General features: G+C 38.3%; 1 protein-coding gene across 4 annotated transcripts in view; it reads left to right on the forward strand.

Moving 5' to 3' along the window:
• The window catches only part of ABCC9 (ATP binding cassette subfamily C member 9), a 130757-nt gene that overhangs the window by 100286 nt on the left and 18298 nt on the right, over window positions 1-12173 (forward strand). For all 4 annotated transcript variants that reach the window (XM_063075692.1, XM_063075694.1, XM_063075690.1 and 1 more), the window contains exon 32: window positions 4904-5006. In XM_063075692.1, the coding sequence (XP_062931762.1) occupies window positions 4904-5006 (103 nt within the window). The remainder of the gene's footprint in view (window positions 1-4903; window positions 5007-12173) is intronic.

The following is a 12173-nucleotide window of genomic DNA, read 5'->3' on the forward strand; positions in this document are numbered from 1 at the left end:
CAGCCCATGATTATCATCTGTTGTAGGAAGGCTTCCCTCAGTAGCAGAATGTAGATTCCATGCCCTTGCTAAGATCTCTATGTTAACTTGCATCCTAAACTTCCCATTCTACATCATAATCATCTTTTGTGTGTTTTCATTCCTCCACAAGATTGGGAGCTCCTTAAGAGATGGTAATACGTCTTTTATCTTTATCTTCAGAATATTAAGAGTCAGGCGTATAGTAGATGTGCAAATGTTTCATGAATGAATTAAAGGACACTCCATTATTCAACCTATTACTTCCTGCTAATAGCTTCATGACTCTCTACTTCAGCTTCTTCTATCTGCTTCCAGCACTTCTCATTTGAGCAGCCTGTTTGAACTTTGTATTCTAGCCAACTTCCTCAGGAATGAAGAAGGGATGGTGTTGCCCTTGTCACGGCTTCCGTCTTCCACCTAAAAACCCTGTTGAGCCCCTGCTGATCCTGACCAACCCCAACAAAGGCCAGAATGATGCTGTCAAATCCAAGCCAATGCCTTCTGTACCTTGATCTTGTGACTATTGCTTTAACAAGTTGGTCCCTGCAATGATCAGCTATCCTATGAGTGAGAAGTTAATGGTGGTAAAGGTCAAATTCACCAAGGCCTCCCATCATATATATATACACACAGACACACATATATATATCTCACTATATGTATATATATATGCACACAGATACATATATGTATGTGTGCGTTATCCAGATAGAAGAGGCTAGCACCAAAGCACTTTGCCTCCCTAGTGGCCCCAAAGGCCTTTAAGTGATCATCTGAGATTTTTGATAGCCCTTCATCCAAATGGCACCTTCTGGTAAGCAAACATTTACCTCTAATAGCTCTACTCAAGTCAAAAACAGGTCTAGAAGGCCTGACCGACTGTGTACCTATGTTAAATCAATATATACCCTAGGCGATGTCATTGTAAGGGACCTCAATTCACTCTTGTTCTCCCCCTCCCAAGACTTGAATGACATGATTGTGCCAAATGTTATCACTTAGTAGGGCAGACCCCATCTTCCCACCCAGGGAGAGAAATTCAGACCAGTTGAGAAAATAAAAATAAGCCATCTAAGTAGTAGCAAAGGATCAGCATAATGGCATCCCTGAAGTTAAACAAGTGAGTATTTTAAGAAGAAATTGAATGGTCAATGGCAGTAAAAACAGGAAAAAAAGTAGAATAAAAAGGAATTAAAAGTGCCCATGAATATGGCAATCATGAAGCTATTGGTAACCTCAGCAATAATAAAGTGGAGAGGGGTGAGTGAAGTCAGAATTCAGAGAGTTGAAGACTTAAGTGGAAATCAGAGCATGGAGGTGGCAGGAGAAAAAGTAGGCAGGAAAGAGCTGGTGGGGGCTGAATAAAGGAAGGGGTTTTTCATTTTTTGTCTCTTTATTTTTAAGACGGTAATGAGCTAGACAGTTTTAAAGACTGAGGGGAAGACGTGGAGGTAAAGGCAGGATAGGGCAACAGATGCAGCAGATGTTCATGGCAGATTAGCTGGAATATGTTCCAGTGCCCACGTGGAGAGACCAGCTCAGCCTGAACAGGATTCGGTACTCAGCTCCTTTATGAAGGTGAGGAAAGAATATGAATGGATTTAGGCAAGCTGGTAGGTGGCACAGCAGGAAGCTGATAGCTTCAACATATTACAAGGTGGGGTCATCTTCTGAGAGTGACGGGGACTGGAATGAGGTACAGCATCTTGGGAGGAGTGAGGGAGATTTTAGAATGAAAGCAGAAATCGACCAAGAGTCAGGGTTCAGATTTTCCATTTACCTTCTTCACTAGACACCTGAGCAGAATTTAGCTTCCTATTCCTAATTTTACATTAGGAAAAATTCTTGGTAGCTGGAAGAAGAACAAAATATTACATGTTAACCTTCAACGTTCGAATCATAGTTGAAAGAAACAAAAGACAACCCAACTTCTGTCTAGAAATACCTGCATCATGCTCGTCCAGATTTGGATCTTCCAACGTTAATTTCAAAGTAAATATTCAATACCACAAATATCAGCAGTTCTTAGACCAAAGGAAGTCTTGAAAATGTTGGGGTGGCCCTGCTGCCATGGATAGAAGAATTCTAGAATCTTTACATTTGGTACATGTGGTCAAGAATCGAACATGTTCTTTTCCAGCCATCTGTTCCTTTCTTTCAAGCTCCCCAGAGTCCCCAGAGTCAAGAGCTCTTTTGGAAAGTTAGTATTCACTGATGAGGCTGCTTTTCCTTGCCTGCATTCAGAGTTCGTGGTGTACTCACACGAAGCAATGAACTCCCTCAAGTAGTTCACCACAAACGTATCACAGTTAAATTAGACTGAGATTTCAGTGACCTTTTCTTTTCTTTTTCTTTTTTTTTTTTTTGCCTGACACAATAAAGGTCTAAGAATGTTCAGAAGATGAGCTGGATGTGGATGAAAAGATACAGACTGAGTGTGTCACAGTTTCCATTAGGAAAACAGAAGGTTTCTTGCCAAATAGAAACACACAGAAAGAATGTTCGCTGCATATCCACCCCTCCCCTCTCGCTGCTGCTTCAAACTCTTGCCAGCTCCATTTACAAACTCTTTAAGAGTGTATCAGAAACAACATCCCAAAACTAAAGGAAGAGTGGGAAAAGTCTCAGACAAAGCACTTGGTCAGAATCAAGTGTTGGACGTTCATCTCACACGTAGTCCCCTGGCTTTGCTCCAGCTGCGTCACCTCCGACCTGTCCCTCCCCACTGTCCTCTAGGGAGAGGAACCTGTCCCCCCTAAACATGCTGGGCTTTCTCACTGCTGTGCCTTTGCTCATGTTGTTCCTGCTGCTTAGAATTCCTTGTTCACCTGAAAAATTCACCTTATCCCTTGAAACCTCACTCAGACTGTCTTCCTCTCTCACTTCCCTCCTCTTCGTCTCTCCATAACCCTTCCTCGCTCCCCACCCTCCACCCCGTTCTCTACCATCCTGACCCTCCAGTCAGTGCACATCATCCCCTTCTTCTCTGCTCACGTAGCACGTTGTGCATAAGGCCCTTATAACTGCACACTGTGCTGTTCCATCCTTACTTGTTAATACTGTATTTGTCTCCTTCACTAGACAGTGGGCTCCTCAAGGGTGGGGGGTCGTGTCGTGTTCATATGTATATTCCCAGTGTGTAGCATAATGTCTTGCTTAGAATTAATGCTTGCTAAGTATTTCTAAAGGAATGGATGAAAATCTAACATGTACCTAGCAAGTACAGAAGGAACGAGCCTTGTCTGTGTATATATATGTCTTTATAGTTCGTGTCCACTATCGCAGTAAATCCTTTCACCCTGCAAGCCCCCTACATTTTAGTTATTCATGTATTCATCCCTGAAAGTGTCATCTGGAGGTGAAGCACATTCCTCGGACTGCTCAGTCCCACACCAGTGTGTGTCCATTCAGCACAGGTCCTCCCGTGCATGACAGTTAGGTCAAGGCTACATAACTCAAAGTGAGATAATCGTTTGGCTCTGATTGCTGAATGCTTTGATTATTGTAGATCAGATGTTGCTGTCTGACTGAATTATCTATCTAGTTTGGCATATTGGAATGACCAGATTGGTTGGATAAATGTCAAGCTCTAGATTGGCCCGTATGGATGGCTTCAGTGGGCCAAGTGAACGCTCCACGCAGGACTTCATTCTTTGACACACGTGACGGTTTTTTATAAAGTTTTTTATGTGAAGATTTTGGAGGATCGTGGCAGTCTTTTATCAAAGGGGAATGACTGCAAGCTGGCAGATGAAATTTGGCTATTCCTTGCAAACATCACCCATAGATGGGAGGTCTGTATAAGACGAGCCATGACTACAGAGGGTGAATAAGCCACATTTTGATCTGGCATTTTATCAACCTTTGAAACAGTTATTTTGATTATATTATTCAGCTTTCCATTGTTTCTGTTGTTCAGAAAAAATAATTGAAAAATGAAAAGAGACTATTTTTGTGATTTAGAAAAGATTTTTCACCATGTAGCAAGAATTTCTGTGAGATAGTAGTAGCTCACATGCTCAAATGGACTTTCATTAGTAGTTTCGTTTATAAAATAGGTTCCACAGAATTTGGTCTGATTATGTTGAACCCCAAGAATGAACTTAAGTTGTTGGGGATCAGTATCAATGTATCATAGAATCCCAAGATGAGACAGAAGTTCCAGGGGGGAAGGAATATAGTTTGAAGACTGGTCTGTGTACCACAGACCATCAATTCCTTTTGTGTAATGACCCTCCTTACAAATAGTTTAGAACTTTTGGGTGTAGATTTCTTAACTAACAAGAATGTTTGCCAACTCCAAGGGCCCCCCATCTTCTAATTCTTGACACCCCCATTTCCTTCTTTGGTTCCCAGGAACACCAGGAAAAAGGGGAATTTTATGTATAAATATTGGCTTGTTACAAATGCATAGTTTCCTGTCTTCCCTGGTTCTCATCCAGCACCTCCCACCCAACTCTAACTGTGTCATTTGGAAAAGTAAAATAATTCCATAAAAAGTAGGTAGAGTATTTTGCATTTCTGTACAACTTATTCTGGTTTTTATAAGGTTCTTGCAACATAGGTCATGCCTTGTTTTTATGGCTACTATAATTATGTGGAAATTTATGAAATGATCTTTAATAAAACTTTGTCATCAGGAAGCCTCCTTTTCCTAGTAGGGGTGTGAGAAAGGATAGAAACACTTGACCACACCATCTCTACAAAAATGCAACAGAGCAGTAGCAGCTGGTCTTTGTTTCGGAGCAGGAGTCCATTTACCAGTCGTTCCGTCCTATCAGTGTGTCACTGTGTTGAGTAAATAGTATAGTAGTAAGTGTGACTGTTTTTTATTACTTCTCTTGTTGTGTGGCTAACATCATAATATTTTTGATTTCGGCAGGCATGAGACCAGATTTAAGCAACGTATGCTGGAATTGACGGACACAAACAACATTGCCTACTTATTTCTCTCAGCTGCCAACAGATGGCTGGAGGTTAGGACGGTACGTTCATTTCATGATTTCGAAATGGAAACCAAATAGAGAAGAGGCCTGGTGCAAAGAGGCAGGCCGTTGTAAAAATTAGTCTTCCCCTGAGATTTAGCACTAGTTTCGCATTTTCTGGACTTTAAAATAGCTCAGGTTTGTTTATATCACAGATGAAATTTGTCATAATGTTTTACCTAATGGCAAGATGAATAACCCAAAACCAAAAATTCATTTTGTGCTCATTAGTCTCTAGATTACATAAGTTAATGGAATGGCAAATATTTGTATAACTTCAATTTTTTTTCAGAAGAGCAAATTTGACAAATGAACAGATGTACTCATTTCCTTCACTGAGTTGGACAGGCCTGGAAGAGATGGCAACTTTCTATGTTTAAATCCAGTAGGGGATTATGTTAGCACAAAATGTAAAAAAAACTACAATTAACCATATATTGCTTTCTTCTGTATGACGTAGAAGAAAAAGCACAAGCTTTGGCTTCACACAGATTTGGTCTAGCAAGTTAATTTATTTGAGTCCCAGTTCCTCATCTACAAAATAAAAATAAGAATGTACACCTAATGAGAGTTTTAGGATTAAAAATAATATAAATCCCCTAGTACACTGATTGTCAAATGCATTTAAGAAATGTCTTTTGAATGGGTGGATGAATGAACAATTTCATGGAAACTGGTATAAGTTTCACAAACCAACCAGCTAGAGTATGAAGTAAAAGAGAGATGAGTTAGAACTTCTGGAAGCAAAGGAATATAGTGTCCACGCTAGTCTGTGTAATCTGCAGCATTAATAAGCTACTTTGGTAGTAATTGTAAGTTGACTGTGATTTTTTCAATAGTAATCTATCAGTTTTGAAAGTGAAAACAGGTTTATTCATATTATTGAAAACTTCCACTGATTATATTTCTCTACCATATTCAGGTTTTCTTTAAAAACTCAGCAGACCAGAAAGGGCAGATGCTAAAGGGAATTTGATAGGATCAAAGTGAAGAAGCCCAAGTTAAAATCCACATAGCTGACTGATGAATACCGATTGATACAGAATCTTGGACGTTCTTGTGAGCTTTGCTTATCATGATTTCTAGCTGGTTTTCTGATATTCTCTACCACACGTTAGTCATTGCGTAGAAGTTATTCAGCAGCATAACACAATTATATTTCACAAATTTTTGAAGAAGCATTGGTTGTTGATAAGAAACTCCTTCCAGGTAGCTGTGAGGGTTGGAAGGAGGCAGGGCAGAGTTTCTTGGGAATTACTTATAGATAACATACAGGCAAGTGAGGTTTTGCTCAGGATTTATAGCAAAACCAAAACATTGTTCCTACACCCTATCCAGACCATAAATCCTTGTTTTAAGCTTCTGTGTTTTTGTTTTTTGGTTTTTGTTTTCTGTTTTTAAGGGGGAAAAACATCTGAGTAATAGAATTAATGTTGAAATAGATTAATGAAAGAATGTCCCAAAATCATAAGGGAAAAATGTTAGTAGTTACCTTCTTCTCTGATTTTCCTAAACTTGAAGACCGGTATGTCTTCCAAGGGGCAAGTGTGTTTGCTTTGGACCTGAGGTGTATGTCTGATGGCAACTCCTGTTTCTGCCCTTTAGCACGTCTACTGTCAGGTTAATGAATAAGTGTTGAACGAGAATCTTCAGGCAAACCACATGTTCTGTTCTGAGAGCCAGAAGACAAGATATTAGAGCCTTAAGACTGCCAGGAAAGGGAAGGTCAGGAGACATTAGAAAACTACAGCAGCCAAAATCAGAATTTTACTTTAGTTTGACTCATAACTCAGTACTTTAACCCCCACATGAAAAACAGTTGAACCTACCTGAATATTAAAGAATTCTATTTCCACCTGCAGAACCTTAAAGAAAATACTGGTATTTTAAACAGAAACAGCACAATCTGCTATTCCTTCTGTTACTTTGTAATACATTTGTTACTGTGTCTTCTCTTTGATTTCGATTATAGTGCTTCCAAGATTTGCTACCTAGTCTCATTAATAGAACTGTCCCTTAAAAAAGTAATACAAAAAATTAAAGAGTATATTGCTTCTATTTCTGATGGGTAAAGGTAAATTTGTAGGGAACTTTTGTTGATTTATTGCAAAGTTCTAGGCAGATCTGCTGGCAGAAGTTAAAGTTGAAGGTCTTTTGTGTAAGACTTGTGTCTATCTACAGTACATTGTATATTTGTGTCAGTTAAGTTTATGTGGATATGCACATGCATGTACACACACATGCGTGCCTACACACACACACACACACACACACACACACACATCTCTAGACAGTCCCAGAGATCCCGTGTAAGACCAATCAGATTCACTTTCATTCTGTTCTTCTTGGTACACTAATGGTTTTCATTAGAACCAGGTATATTTAAATAGAAATGCTGCAATCCAAGAACACATGCCACAGTAAGAGTGTTGAATAAATTAAGTAGATAACTACTATTGGGAAATATCCTTTTCTCCCAATTATACACATATAAATGACCTCATTACTACTGCACTTCTGTGGACATGTCCACACAATTTCAGTTTGAAATAATTGGATCTTATATCAGAAATATGAATGTTGGGATACAGGACCTTGGAGACTAGGGTGTGAGCTATTCTCACCCCACAGCTGGACATATTCTGCCTTGTAAGTCATTTAAAAAAAAAATAAGTAGTGAAAACTATTAGGCTTATCTGCACTGAGCTTATCTACAGTGTGAACACTACCCCTTCCATACCCTGTCCTTATTATTCAGTAAATTAACATAAATCCCTGCTTATAGAAAATATTCTTGGAGTTTCCAGAGCAGAAACACAACAAAAATGGTACAAAGAGGGTCACTGTGTTGGGCATAGATTAAAAGAGGCAAGCAGGATTTTCTGACACTGACTTGGGGATTTTATCAACTCTAATTCATGGACTCAGAACTTTAATGGAAAGAGGAAGACACTTGATATCAAAGCTTTCTGTGGCTATTTTTCCCTTTCCAGTCTCTTCATCCCCAGTTCTAGCTTTCTGAAGCAATGCTGCTGCTGTTGTGACAGAAAACCTCAAGAAGAAGGAAGGGAGAGAAACCAGAGGAAAAACACCTTTTGCTGAATTTGGGAAGGTCCCTGAGACCCATCCAATTATTTTATTTTATTGCATTTTTTAATATATAGCTCTCTTTTCCCATTCGTGTTAAGTAAAATTTAAGACAATCACGATCTATTCTCTTTCTCTGGGTAGACAGTTCTCTCTATGAAAGATTTAGCCTTGCCCGCCACATTCATGTCATATTCATTTTGAATTGGGAGAAAAACAAAGGCCATAACACACTCAAACCGAAAAAAGACAAGAGTCTAAAAAAATAAAATAATTTGGCTGGTAGAAAAGTAGCTAAACTGACCACACAGGTTGCTTTGGCAGCAGAAGGGACTGTTTTTTCCTTTGTGCCCAGTAAGGTGGCCCTGATTGTTTACGGTGTGCATTATAGCCTAACCTTTTAATGTCGCTTACGTCCTTTTGTTCAGCACAGTGTTTTCACTGCATCCCTCTGCTCTAAACAATTCCAGTTCTTTGGCATCGGTGTTTCCTTTTGCAAAAATTGTGTAATTCTATCTAAAGGCTGTCTTTCCAAGGCTTTGTCTTGCTGTGTGGTGAAAGGATAAAATAAAATTCACAGCAGGAAGCCAAAAAAAAAAAAAAAAGGCTTTAAAGTTGATGGGATAGACAGGCTAAAGTGCAAATAGTCTTCAGGATGAGCTTGCACAAGAGTCTATTTTGTGAAACAACATGGGGCTTTCTTGTGTGTTCACAACTCCACAATAGACAGGTGTGCACTGATCTTGTAATTTGGAGGCCCTAATATATTCTCCCAGGTACTCAGTGGTCCCAGAGACATGTACTCTTGAGGGTTTTATGAAGGAATGAGATTGGATATTTTTTGGTTGCTATTAACTATTTATTTATTTATTTATTTATTTATTTATTTTGTCTTTTTCGTGACCGGCACTCAGCCAGTGAGTGCACCGGCCATTCCTATACAGGATCCGAACCCACAGCGGGAGCGTCGCTGCGCTCCCAGCGCCGCACTCTCCCGAGTGTGCCATGGGGTCGGCCCGCTGTTAACTATTTAAAAGTCTGTCTTGTAGAGATTACAATTTTCAATATAGTCCATATAGATAGATGTCATTGAATCACTAGAAACCAGACAAGAGGACTCTCTTTTGGGAATCACAAAAAGAGTGTTGAATTCACAAAGTCGATGGAAGTTATAATTTAGTACTATGCGGATAAATGTCCTGTGGTTGGGCTCTCTATTGAGCGTGAATTCATACACGTAGTAGCTTCTGTTTCCTAAACTGAATCTCTCATTCCATTGTATCGCTTGGCTGGAAGGTGTTTTCACTGAGTAGATTGGTTAGGGTGTATAAGGCCTCAGCAGGAGCATAAATGTGCTACCGATCTCCAAGTATTTGCTCTCCTGTGTGCGAGTTATTCAGACCGTTTGCTTCTCTCTTCTCAACTTATTGCCTTTAAGCCATTATGCTGTTCACATATTTGCAGAGGACTGGGGAGAAGGTATAACCATAGGGTTGCCTTGTAGTTTATTATACCTGTTAAATTTAACGGTAAAGGAAGTAGAAAATGGGCAGCTAACTTAAGTTTTTATATTATCTATCAGCTTAACATTTCTATACTACTGTACTATTTGAAGGGAAGTGATTGGAATTTAGTGATTCTGCTATGAAATTTCTTGATCAACATTGTGCACAAAGCAGCTTTGCCCCTTATTCAGATCCAGATAAAATTCTAATCAAATGCCTGCAAAAAATTTCCAGTTTCCTAGAAAAAATATTTTTGAGCAGTGATAATAATCCAGGAGTGAGCTGGAAAGTACCAAGTTAGTATAATTTAAGAATAATATGAATAGCACCTTCTAAAAGAAAGTATAAAAGAATATTTTTATGATAAAGAAAATCACTTTGTTATGGATACTAAACTATAGACATATTGCCTTTCAGCGTATCATATCTATCTGACTTTAATCAATTGTAGATTTTGAAAATGGGTTCATGTCCTCAAATTTTACTATAAAATGTACATCAGAAAACTATGCCTTCCTTTTGTTGAAGTGCCAAAAATATAATCTCTATAACACTATCTTTATATATGAATTTGGGCATAGTTTAATTACTGGACTAATAATTATTAATGTGTAATGATCATATTGAAAACCTTACAAGTAGTTTTGAAAACATTAGCTATGTGAAGGAGGCCCAGAAAATATACATTGACTGCAGGTTATCGATCAACTGTCTCCCTTTTCTCCCATCATCTGTTTTGACTTCTCTTGCTGGCTCTTCTACCCAGACAAGACAATCTACATGTTACCAGAATTATTATTTTAATTCAAAAGAAAATAGTTGAAATTATCATCTAATTGAATCTGCCACTTATTTCTGTACAACAGATGATTCCAAGAGCCCAATATAGAATACAAAGATTTCTATAATAAGCTAAATTTAACAGAGAGAGATTGAGTGCATAATGTTTTACATTTCCTTTATTATGTTTATATTTATATTAGGCCTACTGCTTAATTTCCATTTAGTAAGGCCCAGTGATCACTTTGTTTTTGGCTGCTATTAACTACTTAGAAGTCTGTCTTATAGAGAATATTCTAGTATCTCAGATGTGGCCTTGTTCTACTCTAGTTCTATTAGATCCACTCTTTGTAAAGGAGAACACAGCAACACAGCATTTTATGAGTTTACTCCCCACAATTGAAATAGCCAAAAAACAGTGATAGTCTGGAATGGAATGATAAAGTGCATGACTTAGGTAAGAGTGCTTTCTGTCTTAGAAAAGCAAGGAACCCCTAACACGCATAGCACAGCTTTTTAAGAAGTAGTCAGATTACAGTTCTAAGTCGGGGATAAAAAGATCATGAAACTTGGTGTGGGACTTCCCATTTTACCAAAATGCATCCTTGTAGTATCTTTGCATGATTAACTCTTAAAATCTGAAAAAGAGATTGATGGGAAATTAAATGATTCATAGGAATCCTAAAAGCAAAGTCAGGAGAAGTCATAATTTGAAGATATTTGGCTCATAGAAAAAACTCAGTGAATGTTTAATGAAAGGTTGAATTTAACTAGTCATTTGTTCCATAAAGAACTGAACCTCTATAATGCATTTAGCAATATTCCTGTTGCTGGAGATAATACTGGTAAAAATTCAGACAAAGACCCTGTCCCCATGGAACTTAGATTCTAGTGAGAGTAGATAAGCAATGAACATGTAAACAAACAAGCAAATAAGATCATTTTAGACATCTGTGAGTGCTCTGAGGAAAATAAAACAGGACAATGGGATAGAGGACAGCTACCGAGCTGGGGTTAGAGGCCAAGAAAGTAGGGCTCTCAGGAGGTGATATTTCAGTTGACCCTTAAATGATAAGAGCCGGACGTCAGAGACCTTTGAACAAGCATTTCAGGCAGCCATAGGCAGAAACAAAGTTGGCAAATCCAAAGAAGGTCAGCCTGGTTGGAGCAGAGTGAACGAGCAGGAAAGGAATCCAGATACAGTCAGCACAGGCAGAGTATAGAGTCCTGACTTTATATGATGTAAGGATTTGTAGTCCATCCAAATTTGATTTTATTATAAATACAATGGGAGGGCATTGATAATTCTAAACAGGGAAGTTATATGACTGGACTTACATTCTTAAAAGAATCTATGAATGAATGAATGGATGAGGCTTTTCTTCTCAATGAAGTCAGAGGACAGAAAACAGAGAATACACATTAATAAAAGAAGTGCCTTGCTTCAAACCCTTAATGTATACATTACCCACAGCAATTTCTCAGAAACCAAATGGCATACTTCTTTATATCAAGCCAGGAACAACTTGCTGGAAGTATCCTCTGGTACCAATTTACTTTCTGCAACTTATCACAGAAACTCTTTATGAGTCTTTTTAGAAAAGATAATAATGGGGAATGTCTATTTAGCTCTCTCGCCCATTTTTAATTGGATTATTTGGTTTTTTTTACTAGATTGATTTCCTTATGTATTCTGGATATTAATCCTTTGTTAGATGCATAGTTTGCAGATATTTTCTCCCATTCTGTAGGTTGTCTTTTTACTCTGTTAATTGTTTTATTTATTCAGTTAGTT

Source organism: Cynocephalus volans, chromosome 12 (genome assembly GCF_027409185.1).
Source record: "Cynocephalus volans isolate mCynVol1 chromosome 12, mCynVol1.pri, whole genome shotgun sequence".
Lineage (NCBI taxonomy): Eukaryota > Metazoa > Chordata > Mammalia > Dermoptera > Cynocephalidae > Cynocephalus > Cynocephalus volans.